The following is a 14,740-nucleotide window of genomic DNA, read 5'->3' as shown; positions in this document are numbered from 1 at the left end:
ATGTTGGGAATTGGTGCTATAGAAATAAACTGAATAGAATTGTAAAGAAGGTTTGGTCACCAGGTCCTTTGGAGCGTAGCTCCATCTGGTGTCTGACCGGTATTATAATCGAGTCCCAGAGTCAAACAACCAACAAACAAATTCTCTTTTCAAGTTCTTTATTTGGTAAAACAAGGGAAACGTTTCACAGTATCTGCTGTTCAATGGCGACTACTAAGATCCTAAGACAGAAACCCGACTTAATTAACACAGAGTCTAACAGTTTGGTTTCTGTGATCCCTGGGGCTAAAGAAAGGATTTCACAAAGGAAGAGGAGAGCAACAGAGCCGTCAAAGCTGGTTCACATTGGAGGCCTTCCTTCAGAAACACCATTATCACCATTAAGACCAAACATACAGCAGGTGTTCTGGAGGAAAGCAAAGAAACAAAGAGGACAAAAACACACAAGATGCTGCTTTGTTTTCCCTTCTCATTCCCAGAGGAGTATTAGCATCAGGACAACAGTCAAAGAGCTACATTTCTAGAGCGTGCAGGTTTACCATAGAAATGTTGCTGATTGTCGCAGACAACGATCCCGTAATATTTCCCTTCTCTAACTTAACCTGTGGCAAAAACATTTTTGAAGCTTTGCTTAAACTGAATATTGATAAGTGACAATAAAGGTAAACCTGTATCTAACGGTTCTATAACCATGTGCTCAGAGTGATTCTAAAGAGTCAGTGGTTTGGCTGCTAACATCGAATGGAGTGCATCGGGGCGATGGGGTGATTTTAACATCAAATACATGAGGAAAAAAGTGAGGTAGAAGAAAACAAGTGGAAATAATGTCAGAGTTTCCAGTTATTCAAGCTTTAACCAGAAGGAGGTGATTGTAACAGAATGCCGCTCATTTGGAGAGCTAATACTGAGGCGGCAGGGTTTGGAGGAGATGCACCACGTGGGCACGCTCCTCTGGAGTGATTTCTTAGAAGTAAGCTGTAACAGTAAGGATCAGGGAGGATGGAGAGGCTCAGTTTAGTCTAAAGCTGTAAACAGAGTGAGGAAATGTTCCTGGAAATTCTCAGAAATAAAACACAAAAAATTCTCATACATGTGGTGTTTCAGAGTGACGGGCTCAACGTAGCAGCGGCTCTTAAAGTGATGTAAGCTAACGGATAAAGTGAAGGAGAAAGGCACATCCTCCGTCTTCTACTGCAGGACTGGAGGCCATCAGTTAGGAGAGCTTTACTGCAACACATGAAAGCAACATGTCAGATTTACAGAACATCAAATCTTTCTAAAACATCCATCTTTGGCTCCATCACATGGCTGAAAGGGTCCGAGTATGGACATGAGAGGAGATCCATGTTTTACTCAGGAGACGACGTTCGTTCATATATCCACAGGCTCAATGCATTTGATGATTTTACTACATTTACATGAGTGACGGCGCCTACCCTGAATAGCAGAGTTTAAAAAGTCATGTTATATTATTAGTGTTTTTAGATCACATAGAGGCCCTGAATCCAAGACAGAAAACCGAATTCTCCCTGTTCACGAAGAACAGCGGATTTCTCCAAGATTAGATTCTAGAAAATAGTATACATATACATATATATAAAAAGAAAAAAAAAGTTTTTAAGTTTAAAGCCACACCAGATTTTTCTTTTTTTTTCTATATCTTATGTATAACAAACTAAACTATAACTATAAACTGGGCCTAAGGGTGCCATCTTTATGTTGCTGTGTAATTTTTTACAATTTCCCTGTAAACTTGCTTAGTTTTGTCGGCATTAAATGGCGTATTCGGCTGCTGCGTCCTCCGAAGGCCAGACCTGTTGGCCAATTACATCATAGCGCAGTGCCGAGGCCTGTTCTAATTGGAAGACTCATCGTTATCGCGCTCAGAGGAAAAGGGGGAAATGGCGCACATTGGTGAATATTGGAAGTGCAGTTTAATATAATCCAAGTCTGTGAATAGTTCCGTCTAAAATGAAGGAAAATAGTTGTTTTAATGGTTATTGAGTCAGATATGTGGCGGTAATGTTTGATTATCGAAAGGTTCTATCTGTCCCTGTGTAAATGTGTTTGGCTGACATTTAAGCTCAGATTCCAACATCTCTGCAGTGTGGGGACTAGAAATCTGATATTTGAGACGACTGTACTGCTGCTGAAGCTCCTCAGAAACGTAATTAGCACCCAGGACAGCAGTGATAAATTCTGCATCCATTTTTGCCTGCTTTTTGAGTCAACGTACGGGCTGTGAAAGCCAGAGAAGGCTGGACCTGTTTGAATCCATAGCCAAACTCTCCCAGTCCCAGTCCAGGTAGACCAGGTCCTCGGAGGATGCAGCCGACTAAATGGAACATTGCGAATATCTTCTTAGTGCTGCCCTGAGGGCTAAACGCTGATGAGTGAAATGCTGTGAAGAGACGGAGCTGGAACTAACTACAATTGTTATGCTTGATGTATTGTAGAGATCGTTTTCATTTAGACAGATACTGCCTCTGTTTTATCTTTTTAAAGGCATGGAGGATTTCTAACCCAGTATGCTTCCCAACTCACTCCAAAACGTACTTTTTTACATTTAAATTGTATAATTTGGGGTAATATACCAATTTATTGTTATTGTATCTTCACATTTTTAATGTGAGATATTTAAGTTTTGCAATATCCTTCTTAAAGCAACCTTATTGCTGCCAAAGTGGTTGAACAGTAGCCATTGCAGCAGAACTGTCCTATTGATAAATGCCTGTCACAAGTACCCATAGCCTGGGTATAAAAGCAACTCACTCAGACACACACCTCACACCTTGGCAGCTTTAACTTTGGGCATTGCTCAGTCTACGCTTTGAAGCGAGAGGCTGGAGCTGATCAAGCTCGGGCCCGATGGGCTCTACAAAGAGGGTGAAATATCCTCCACCTCTGAAGATCTATGTATAGTGTAACAACCAGTATCCCTTCTCCTCACTGCCAATGCTTAATAAGGCCAACATCCTGACCACCCGGCTCATTACAACAGTTAGCCCCACCATTCATGGTTTTTTGACACCAACCACTTTGTTGGATTTTTTTTTTCAAAATGTGCCTGACTGTATGGTTATGTTTTTACATCTGAGGAATTAGATTTTCTAGTATTTGACTTACATCACAGATTGGGTTGGAGAACATAAAAGAAAATATTGAACTATTGCAATTTTGTTGTTATATCTTTACATTTAATGCTACTTAGAATCTGAAATGTCATGTAACTTACCTCAGAGGTGGGTCCAGATTCATTTTCTGGAGCCAGGATGATTCTACCAGTCATGGGACCAATTCCCAGTACCTTGGGTCTTTTCTCTTCTTTAGGTGTTCCTTCAAGGACAACTACGATGTATTCTTTGTCAGTGCTTTCTAAAAACGTTGGGGTCTCCTGCATAACTGGTGCCACCTCGACAGGTGCAGAGGCCTCCTTGACACCTGACCCAACTTCTTCTGGTGAATTAACCTCCTCAACAACAGGCAGTATCTCTACAGATGCAGGGGCTTCCATGACAACAGGTGCAACATCTTCTGGGTCAAGGGCCTCCTCAACGATTGATGCAATCTCTACAGATAAAGAGGCCACCTCAACAACCGGCAGAACTTCTTCTGGTTCAAGGGCCTCCTCAACAATTGATGGAACCTCTATGGGTGCAATGGCCTCCTTGACAACTGGTACAGCTTCTTCTGGTGAAGTGGCCTCCTCCATAACAGGCGAAACCTCTATGTGTGCATCTTCTTCGATGACAACTGGTGCAACCTCTTCTGGTGCAGCGGGCACCTCAACAACTGGCACAACTTCTTTTGGAGCACAGGACTCTTCAACAGCTGGTATACTCTCTATAGGTGTAGTGGCTTCAATGGCCTCTGGTGCAACCTCTTCTGGTGCACGGACCTCCCCGACAACTGGCACAACCTCTTCTGGTGAAGGGGCCTCCCCAACAACTGGCACAACCTCTTCTGGTGAAGGGGCCTCTCCTACGACTGGCGCAACCTCTTCAGGTTCTGGAGCCTCCTCAACAACTGGGGTAACCTCATCTGCTGAAGGGGTCTCCTTTTCAATTGGTGAAACCTCTACAGGTCCAGGGACTTCCATGGCAAATGGCACAATTTCCTCTGGAGAAGATGCGTTCTCAGCAACTGGTACAATTTCTTCTGGTAAGGGGGGCATCTTGGTAACTGGTGCATCCTCTGCAGGTGCTGGGTCCTCCTCAGCACCTGGCACAACCTCTATGGGTTCAGGGACCTCCTTGACAACTGACACAACCTCTACAGGTGCAGAGGGCTCCTCCACATCTGGCTCAACCAATGTTAATGCTGGGGTCTCCTTTATGACCGGTGCGATCTCCAAGGGGGCAGGTGACTCCTCAAGAACTGATGCAACCTCCACTGGTACAGGATCCTCTGCAGAAGCAAGGGCCATTTCTTCAACAGGCTTCTCCACTGCTTGAGATAGGGGGTCTTGGTCAGCAGGTGTAAACTCATCTTCATCTTTCTTCAGTAACTCTAATGCAGAGGCAGCTGCTAGTGGCACTGCAACACAAAATCCATCGATCTAAACGTCACAACTGCTCAAGCTAAAAATTCACCAAATCTAGCACATGTGTTGATGTAGCATATTGATCATCTGTAAAATGACCCATGAAGTGAATAGCAACTACATGCAGTAGGTAGGTTAACAACATGTACCATTCATTGATTAGTTCAAACTGTTTATGACTTCTAGGGCCTGGGAATACTCGGACACAAGTTTGTTTAAGGAATAAATCAAATTATATTAAAGTTCTCTAAAACCTACCAAAACCTTAAAAGTCTTCAACTACTCCTCCTGTTTACTACCATGCATTTGATGCAGGGTCCCTCACTTCAGTTTGGAGATGAAAGGCAAGGAACCACCCAAACGTCAATCATAGACTGATATGAGGTTAATGCTTGGGGGCTGATTTGGGACTTGGCTGCAGTCTGTAGCATTTTCTTCTCTGAGTGACTCTAGGGGGCAGTGTAGGACACAGACCTTGAGCTTAAAACACCACATTTAGAAGTAGAAAACACAGCAGATTAATATTTTCTCTGCCTCTTGGTGTCATCCAAGAGTGACAGCAACTATTTCCCAAGATTTTTCTTTTAATCCGCTGACATCGCTGGTATTTATGAGCCAAATCATCAGACTAAATGTTTATATTTGCAAAAAACCTCCACCAGGAGCTGTTCCTCATCCGCCATGTTTTTCCATGCGGAACCAACCTTATAGTGACAAACCTTTCTTAGGTTTGTAGGAACAGTTGCCTGATTCTAAAATGACCTACAGTGATCACCTCGGCGGACCTCACTGACGGGTCAATGCTTACATCAAACCTTTATCCCCAGATTCCACATCCTCAATGTCCGTTCCAGCCCGCTCACGTACGTCATGCGGAATACTCGTACAGTCATGTTAATCAATGAGAACTGTTCCACATTCACCACTTCCCCTCCGCAAATCACCATCCACATCTTTCAGCTTTAAAATATCTACAGCGATAGAGTTGATTCCTTACCGCTACTATTGCAGCCCCTTTATAGGAGAAAAGAAGACCTTGCCAATTCAGCCAGGCCAACAATTCCCTATAACGACCCCCTTTCAGAGACATAGACAGGTATGGGGCATTGCAGACTAAAAAAGTTTTCATTTGCATGTTTTCTAATTAAAAACGAGGCTTTGTTGGGCTACTGTATTAAACCTGGAACTCAACGCTATTTCTAACATTTCTCACAACTTCAAAAGAAACTCATGGATGGCTGAAGAGATGCTGAGGTTGGAAGTAGTGCATAAACCAATGTTTTATGATCCTAATTATCCTCTATTACAAAAATCCACAACAAATAAATAATGTTTGCGCAGAAACTGCATGTATGTTAGATGCTGATTTTTTTATGANCAACCTCTTCAGGTTCTGGAGCCTCCTCAACAACTGGGGCAACCTCATCTGCTGAAGGAGTCTCCTTTTCAATTGGTGAAACCTCTACAGGTCCAGGGACTTCCATGGCAAATGGCACAATTTCCTCTGGAGAAGATGCCTTCTCAGCAACTGGTACAACTTCTTCTGGTAAGGGGGGCATCTTGGTAACTGGTGCATCCTCTGCAGGTGCTGGGTCCTCCTCAGCACCTGGCACAACCTCTATGGGTTCAGGGACCTCCTTGACAACTGACACAACCTCTACAGGTGCAGAGGGCTCCTCCACATCTGGCTCAACCAATGTTAATGCTGGGGTCTCCTTTATGACCGGTGCGATCTCCGAGGGGGCAGGTGACTCCTCAAGAACTGATGCAACCTCCACTGGTACAGGATCCTCTGCAGAAGCAAGGGCCATTTCTTCAACAGGCTTCTCCACTGCTTGAGATAGGGGCTCTTGATCAGCAGGTGTAAACTCATCTTCATCTTTCTTCAGTAACTCTAATGCAGAGGCAGCTGCTAGTGGCACTGCAACACAAAATCCATCGATCTAAACGTCACAACTGCTCAAGCTAAAAATTCACCAAATCTAGCACATGTGTTGATGTAGCATATTGATCATCTGTAAAATGACCCATGAAGTGAATAGCAACTACATGCAGTAGGTAGGTTAACAACATGTACCATTCATTGATTAGTTCAAACTGTTTATGACATCTAGGGCCTGGGAATACTCGGACACAAGTTTGTTTAAGGAATAAATCAAATTATATTAAAGTTCTCTAAAACCTACCAAAACCTTAAAAGTCTTCAACTACTCCTCCTGTTTACTACCATGCATTTGATGCAGGGTCCCTCACTTCAGTTTGGAGATGAAAGGCAAGGAACCACCCAAACGTCAATCATAGACTGATATGAGGTTAGTGCTTGAGGGCTGATTTGGGACTTGGCCGCAGTCTGTAGCATTTTCTTCTCTGAGTGTAGGACACAGACCTTGAGCTTAAAACACCACATTTAGAAGTAGAAAACACAGCAGATGAATATTTTCTCTGCCTCTTGGTGTCATCCAAGAGTGACAGCAACTATTTCCCAAGATTTTTCTTTTAATCCGCTGACATCGCTGGTATTTATGAGCCAAATCATCAGACTAAATGTTTATATTTGCAAAAAACCTCCACCAGGAGCTGTTCCTCATCCGCCATGTTTTTCCATGCGGAACCAACCTTATAGTGACAAACCTTTCTTAGGTTTGTAGGAACAGTTGCCTGATTCTAAAATGACCTACAGTGATCACCTCGGCGGACCTCACTGACGGGTCAATGCTTACATCAAACCTTTATCCCCAGATTCCACATCCTCAATGTCCGTTCCAGCCCGCTCACGTACGTCATGCGGAATACTTGTACAGTCATGTTAATCAATGAGAACTGTTCCACATTCACCACTTCCCCTCCGCAAATCACCATCCACATCTTTCAGCTTTAAAATATCTACAGCGATAGAGTTGATTCCTTACCGCTACTATTGCAGCCCCTTTATAGGAGAAAAGAAGACCTTGCCAATTCAGCCAGGCCAACAATTCCCTATAACGACCCCCTTTCAGAGACATAGACAGGTATGGGGCATTGCAGACTAAAAAAGTTTTCATTTGCATGTTTTCTAATCAAAAACAAGGCTTTGTTGGGCTACTGTATTAAACCTGGAACTCAACGCTATTTCTAACATTTCTCACAACTTCAAAAGAAACTCATGGATGGCTGAAGAGATGCTGAGGTTGGAAGTAGTGCATAAACCAATGTTTTATGATCCTAATTATCCTCTATTACAAAAATCCACAACAAATAAATAATGTTTGCGCAGAAACTGCATGTATGTTAGATGCTGATTTTTTTATGATGTCATATCAAACTAAGTGTTTATTAGGCCTACCTCATGATTTGCTGCTATGAATTGAGGAGCTCAAAGGAACTCAGAGACGGGAGGCTGTAGGTTTCCTTTGCGTCTGGAGCGGAACGGATAAGGAGGATGCGGGATTTTGGGGTTACACCTCTTTGCCAGGAGGACTGGGTGAAGCAGACTTTTGCACCAGACCTCTGTACCCAGATGGACCAAACACCCGAGAGATGGAAGTAAAACGAGACAATTGTTGTATCCGTAGAGTTGGTTCTGATTGAATGTCAGCCGCTGATACCAAGTTTAAGATTAAGGCTGTGGCTTCAAGTGTGAAGACTGGAGAGTCTCATTACTAAGCTGGATTAAAACACCCAATCAGACAAATCAAAGACGGCAGTTAATATCTTCATTTAACAAAGACTTTATTGTAGACCTGATGAAATAATATCTGTTCACAGTGCTCATTGTCCAGTTATAAGCAAAATAGAAATATGATCACATTATTGATGTGGATTGGTTTGTAAACCTAGAATGAATGATTCACAGCATTTGTCGTGACATTAGAGAAGAACACACTGTTACAGAGTGGGAACATTGCATGAAGACACAGGTGTATCACAGCCAGAGCTAAACATCCATACATGTATGCTGTGATATCAGAACAGCAGCTTACAGACGCTTAAAGCAAAGAAAAACAGCGTTTGGTCAAATCTTAGCCAACGCCACTCAGAGCATTGGAACAAAATGGCTAAAGGTGTTTCCTTACCAGCTAACGGCGTTGGAAATTTGGGCCCATATGCTGCTGAGGGTTAAAGTTGGAGGCATATGGTGAGGCTTGTTGAGTGATCACATTTATTTCACCCATAACTGCAAATGAGCATTGCATGAGAGCTCACGGCCGGGAAGGAAAGTGCAGATTTACCTCGGAGAGTTTGTGCTTTTTAACGGAGCAAAAAAAACAAAGGAAAGAACCAGAAGATCAGATGCACGGCGGTCTACACTGCACACCCCACAGATCCCCGTCAGCAGCACCCGCTCCAATAAATTAAAAAGCAAATATACACTTTAAGGACAACAAGAGAGGATGTGCATTAGGAGGTGAGGCCGGTTGGCTAGCCTCTACTGGTTCTACCAACTGGGACTGGTCCCTTTGCTCCCTGTGATGCTGGTCGAGTGTGGATGCTAAGCGGTCTGCCGTGTGCGTCTCCCTGCAGTGAATGAGAGGAACCTCAGGCTTCCTCAGATTAAGAGCTCGTACCATCGCTTTGGGTCTCCTCGGCGCCGGCCTCGGCGGGTTCCGCCACGGCCTGAACGGCGTCTTCCACCGCCTCGGCCACTTCCTCTGCAGCTGCCTCCGCTTCCTGTGTCACCTCGGCGTCGGCCTCAGCGACCGCCTCAGCGGCCTCAGCCTCAGCTGCTTCCTCCACTACGGCCTCTGCCTCAGCAGCGGCCTCCTCTTCCTCAGCTTCAGCCTCTACATCTGGAAGAAAAGAAACTGATGTTTAGACACCGCTGTTTATGAAGAGTCTAATAAGAGCAAAACATAAGCAGACTCATGGGATTAGGCTATGGTTATTGGTTATTGGTTTTGGACCAAACTGAATCCTCCATCGTCTGGTATCCATCGTTAGGTATTACAGGTTAACACAGAAAAGGCCCGATCATCAGGTTCAACTTCCATGTTTTCTAAACCAAAACAAGGCTTTGATTTTGGTCCTCTGTATAAAGCCTGGATCTCAATGCTGTCTGACATTTTGAATTGAGAAAGCTTCCTAGATGGAAAGCGTACGGAAGAGGATTAGGGCCACCAGAGGTTCTGAGTTCGAGTTCTACTCCCTCGGCCTGCCACTCTGGGTCCCTGGGCAAAGAGCCTTAACCCTGTACTGCTCCCCGGGCGCCGCACAATGGCAGCCCACTACTCCCCACAGGGTAGGGGTTAAATGCAGAGAGTTAATTTCGTTGCTTAGTTATTCTGCAGTCATATTTCTGATAGCAGCGGGGGCGCCGTATGGGGAGGAAAAGGAATATTCTAAGGGCCCTCGACTGAGGGAGGCCCCAAAGAAAGAAGAAATGATATGTTTGCTAAATATTCAAATATAAAAGGAAACTCCAGCAGTGAAGGAAATGATCTTTGTTTTCTTTGGGATTTTTCAGCAGTAAACAGCAAAACAAAGCATTAATATATTGAGTGAAGCTAAGTTTACACACATACAGCTAAGTTGTACTGTTTTAAATACACTGTAATTATTTTAAGAGGATGATTTTTAATGTAAAGTTTAAAGTTGTATATTTACATTTTTAGTGCTAGAATAAATTAGCCTTGTTGAAATTGTACATAAAAATAAAGACTGCAATCGTAAATTATTTGGTGCATTTTTATAGCAGTTTTTAACCTTGCATACAATCTTTTGGTTGCGGGGGGGTGGGGGGACAATATCAATGTCTTTCATGGGGCCCTGAATAGCAGGGGTCTGAGTAGCTGGATTCCCGTCTACTTTTTTTTTATGACAAATGACACAAAACTCATATGGGTGAGTAGAACATGACGCGTTCCCCTTTAAATGACAGGAGAGACTATTGATGAGGGCTCTAATGATTCTGACTCGTTTAAAGTTCAACCATTTTTACGTCACAATCCATCGCATCCGTCATCCTTCGGTCTAAACTTTTTCCTGCAAAAATGGATCAAAAAATGAGTCAAAATGTCTAAAAATAAGATATTAAAACCTTCCCCTGCTTTAAGACCCACCTCACCTCTAGATCAGAGACATGCACTGAACAAACCGCATGCAAACTGAAAGACAGGGAGGAGAGGGGAGGGAGGACCAGGTGGGGGGGGAGAAAGAGGGTGAAGTGGAGAGTTGGTTCTTACCATCAGGTTAACAGGTTAGGGGGTTTTCAGTGAAAGCAGGTCTGACAGTGAGGAATGTGGAGGGTCTTTATTAGAATCACAGAGTACACACAGCTGAGACACAACAGGCTGAACCCCCCCAGGGAGGACAGCAGCTAGCAGAGGACAGCTACAGCAGCAGGACATGCAGCTCCACACCCACATCCTTCAGAGACTGGCCCCCAAGGACAGGAGGAAAGAGGAGGAAGAGGAGGAGGAGGAAGAGAGGGATTGGTTTCCCTGTTCACATCCAGTTCTAGCCGGTTCTCCTCAGAGGACCTGAGCTTTAAGCTTAGGCTGAAAGAGTAAAGATACAGAGAGTTAGAGAGGAGGAAGGAGCAGCGTCTGCTTCAGCAACACGGGTTAGTTCTGGAGGTCCAAACACACGGTAGCATGGGGGGTCAGCTGATGGTTCTGATCATCACATTAACTTCTGCATCCAAGACCTTTCTGGGTCAGAGCTGTTCTGGGCCGACCCGATCGCCGCTCAGGGAGATTCTGCTCAACTGGATCTGATGATGTTATTAATGGGCATCAGATCAGAGAGGCGGTCCAAACTAGGGGTGAAAATAATAATCGTTTTGTATCGATGCATCGATCCAACAGCCGACGATTGATGCATCGACACGTCCGCAAGAGAATCGATTCATGTTTTTACCTCGCTTCCTGGTTATACTCTTACAGCAGTGTGTTGCAGTGAGCTTGACACAGACATTTTTAAATCATGCTCAGTATTGAAGCGTGGTCTGATCTACACACTGTAGGTCTAGATACGGCCGAGGCGGCGAGGAAGTAGGGGCGAGTTTAGTCTGACGACGGAGGGACATGAGGGCCAAAAAAAGCGGAGATCCAGGTGGAAAAAGGGTCCCAGCGTTCTAGCTCACCCCGCTCTTCTAGCGGGTCAAACTTCACGAGTTGTTTTCCGCAATTTCAGTCATAAAAACAAAACAAGCCGGCCTCCTGTCTGTGGCGCTGTCTGCAGTCAGCTACAATCTGGGAGAGGAGCAGCGGAGCGTCTGTGGAGGGGGGGGACATCTGGAGCCGAGGTATTGCATTGCACTCATTGCACTGTTTTTTTTCCGTATTTTTTGATGCAACTTTTCTACTTCTGTTATTTGCAGTTTTTTCTAAAAAAAAAAAAAAAATAACGATATTACAGCTTTCATTTATTTATTTCAAACTTGAATCTTTGTTTAGCCTGTAAGGTGTAAAAAAAATAAATAAATAAAAAATTAACCGATTAATCAAATCGAATGGTATCATATCGTGGTGTATTCTTGAGTATCGAAAATAATCAAATCGTTGGGTCAGGAAATTGATACTGAATCGAATCGCCATGATGGATGTGATTTACACCCCTGGTCCAAACATCAGGATCATCGCCATCAGCGGCGCCGGGACGGCCCGGACAGGAAGTACAGACAGCGGCATCGCCATCAGGTCTGCAGCCTCCAGGTCCACCCGGACCAGAACATCTGCAGAGGCCCGGGGAGGAGGAGCCAAAACACGGAACTATATTTCCATTAAACTGGCTTAAAATGAGGGAATTTCCACTTGAATTCAGCAGATTACTAAGATTATTTACCAACAGATTATCTGCAGAATATTGACTTATCTATTTTCAGGGCAGAAGCCTCCTTCTATTGGCAGATTTAAACCACTGATTTGAGGAAACGGACTTAGTTTTTCCATGATGGAAGCAGCTGAGGGACGGTGGCCCTGCAGAGGAGCCAGGATAAGGACGTGTCCTCCTGCTGGACGCAGAGCTACAGCGTGAAGGTCGGCTCAGCTTATTAGTGCTCACAGCAGGGGGGGGTGAGAGTGTTTCCATCCAGGCTCACACTGAGTCAGAGGGCGGAGCAAACTCACCTTCATCTTCATCTTTTCCTGCAGACAAACAAACAGAGGAGAAGTTAGTCGGAGCAGCAGAAGAGAAGCTGAACATCTGGAGCTGCAGTGACTCATCACAACTCCTGTAACCTAGAAATTGGGACCTAGATCTACGCGGCGCTCCAGCCGAGTCCAGCTGGGAGCTTCAGACAATAAATGCTGGATTTACTTCAGTAGTTCTGTCTAATTTCCTGCCCGGTCCGGTTTGGTCCAGCCAGACATCAACCTCAGCAGCCCATGTGGAAGGAGGCGGTTGTCATGGTGACAGACAAAACCAACGAGGTTAAACAGGTCAGTTCTTCAGGTTTTAGAAAAGAACTGGACTATTTGATCAGTTTAATCTGATAAATTAAATAAGATTAGTGGAACCGAGAAACGTCTTTTCCAGAATAAGCAGGAGGAGGGAACACAGCATCATGCAGCAAAGGATTGTGGGGGTTTAACTGGCGCTGTGGTCAGTTTGTCTGCCGGGTAGAAAAGGTGGATTAAAATGGTTCAATCTGGATTAACAAGGAAGAATTCCTCTGTGAAAATCAGTCTGGTGGGGGTAGAGTGGAGCTGCTGGCAGCTGGACTGGTTTCTGGAGGTCAGTCCCTCTGATTCCCAGTTTGCTCACTGGTATTAGAACTCAGCTGGAGCCCCGAGAGTGGGAGCGACTCGCCTGACTTCAGGGTCCAAATCAGGCTCTATTCAGATAGAAACCTGCTGACCCGGCTAGTAGCAGACAGGGGAAAACTGGGCAGACCCAGGATCCAAGATGGCTGCCTCAGCTCCAGCAGCGGTCCAGCCTTCCTACACTTCCTATTAATAGTTTCATTTAGTCAGAACTTTTTATGGATTTTCTTTGGTTTAAACAACGTTATGATGCCGTTTAGAGGATCGGCCTGTTACCATTATTATCACTGATCTGAGATCTGATCTGAGTGTTGGACTCAAACAGGAAGTGAGGACGTCTCCGTCCAAAGGGGGGGCAGGACTTGCCTTTAGGCGGCCAGGGTTTAGGGGTCCAGTCCGTCTTTGGCCGGGCTCTGATTTCACTGATGCGCTCGTTGAACCTGGCATGGTCCGAGGTGACGGTCACATATCCCTGTAGAACAGAAGAACATGACAGTGGGACCGTTAGCTCTGCTCCTAGTCTGAAGCCCCGCCCACATAGATGAGGCGAATAAGCTGAAAGGCTGAGGTGACTTACGTAGGACAGCGCGCCGACCAGCGCTCCGCCACACAGCACGGTGTACAGGATGTTCTCCCCGGAACCGCCAGGGACTGACGACATGGGCCGCCGCTGCACGCCTGCAAGAGAACAGATGGAGCATAAAGGAACGCCATGGAGCGCAGAGGAACGCCATGGAGGATAGAGGAACAAGATGGAGCGCAGAGGAACGCCATGGAGCATAAAGGAAAGCGATGGTATGTTGAGAGTAACATACCATCGAGGAAAAAGATGGATCGCAGAGGACTGGGTTATTTACTTTGGCCTTTTTGGAAACACAGGAAGGAGCAATCAGCTAAGCTTAGAAGGGATGGGAATCGGAAACCGGTTCCTGTTCAGAACCGGTTCCGTGTGTTCCAATTCCATGGCACCGTTTGGCAGCTCGCTTCACAGTTCTAACGATTCCAGGCAGCAATAGAGCCTAGGGCGCTGAGCAGCATGACTTATGTCACATTTTCTAGTTACGGCACAGTTTTTGCACAAGTTACGCCCTGCAGAAGTCTAAAAAAGCAACAAAAAAAATGGCGTCCTATCGGGTAAACCGATCGACAGTTTGGATGTAAAGTGGCAATAACATCCGCAGGAGGAAATCCATTCAACATGCAGAAACACCTGCGCACACAACATGGCATACATTTTAACGAATGCCGTGTTTTTGATGCTTCCGGACAGAAGCTAAAGTTACGACCAGCATGGAAGGAAACTCTGGTGGGAAGTAGCTAGTTTTACATCACTGGCTGAGCTTAATGTGGTTCCTAGTAAATCAGATGCCATTTCTGGAAATAAACCAGTTTCCTACCTCTCTCTGGGGTTATTAAACACGCATGATGTTGCTCCGCAGTTCAGGGAGCGAGAGAAAGGTGACGCTGGTTTATTTAAATCAGGTGGAGATCAGTTTATTTCCAGAAATTGTACAGT

General features: G+C 44.9%; 2 protein-coding genes across 2 annotated transcripts in view; both read right to left on the bottom strand.

Moving 5' to 3' along the window:
• Positions 1-150: 150 nt before the first annotated feature.
• On the bottom strand, positions 151-4,805 carry LOC107097342 (uncharacterized protein KIAA0754-like). Its single transcript, XM_015394464.1, has 2 exons — positions 3,236-4,805; positions 151-1,227 (listed from the first exon to the last, which is right to left on the bottom strand). Exons 1-2 carry the CDS (start codon positions 4,424-4,426, stop codon positions 1,225-1,227), a joined length of 1,194 nt encoding a protein of 397 aa, XP_015249950.1. The 5' UTR covers positions 4,427-4,805; the 3' UTR covers positions 151-1,224.
• A 3,426-nt stretch (positions 4,806-8,231) lies between these two features.
• The window catches only part of mgarp (mitochondria localized glutamic acid rich protein), an 8,091-nt gene continuing 1,582 nt past the window's right edge, over positions 8,232-14,740 (bottom strand). Inside the window, exons 2-5 of the mRNA XM_015394482.1 lie at positions 13,802-13,902; positions 13,591-13,696; positions 12,589-12,606; positions 8,232-9,309 (exon numbers count right to left, since the gene is read on the bottom strand). Coding sequence (XP_015249968.1) covers positions 9,074-9,309; positions 12,589-12,606; positions 13,591-13,696; positions 13,802-13,902 — 461 coding nt within the window. The 3' untranslated portion in view covers positions 8,232-9,073. The remainder of the gene's footprint in view (positions 9,310-12,588; positions 12,607-13,590; positions 13,697-13,801; positions 13,903-14,740) is intronic.

The sequence above is a fragment of the Cyprinodon variegatus genome, unplaced genomic scaffold, assembly GCF_000732505.1.
Source record: "Cyprinodon variegatus isolate N-32 unplaced genomic scaffold, C_variegatus-1.0 Scaffold687, whole genome shotgun sequence".
Classification (NCBI taxonomy): Eukaryota; Metazoa; Chordata; class Actinopteri; order Cyprinodontiformes; family Cyprinodontidae; genus Cyprinodon; species Cyprinodon variegatus.
Note: the sequence above shows the minus strand (reverse complement) of the source record. Positions and strands in the feature narration are given on the sequence as shown.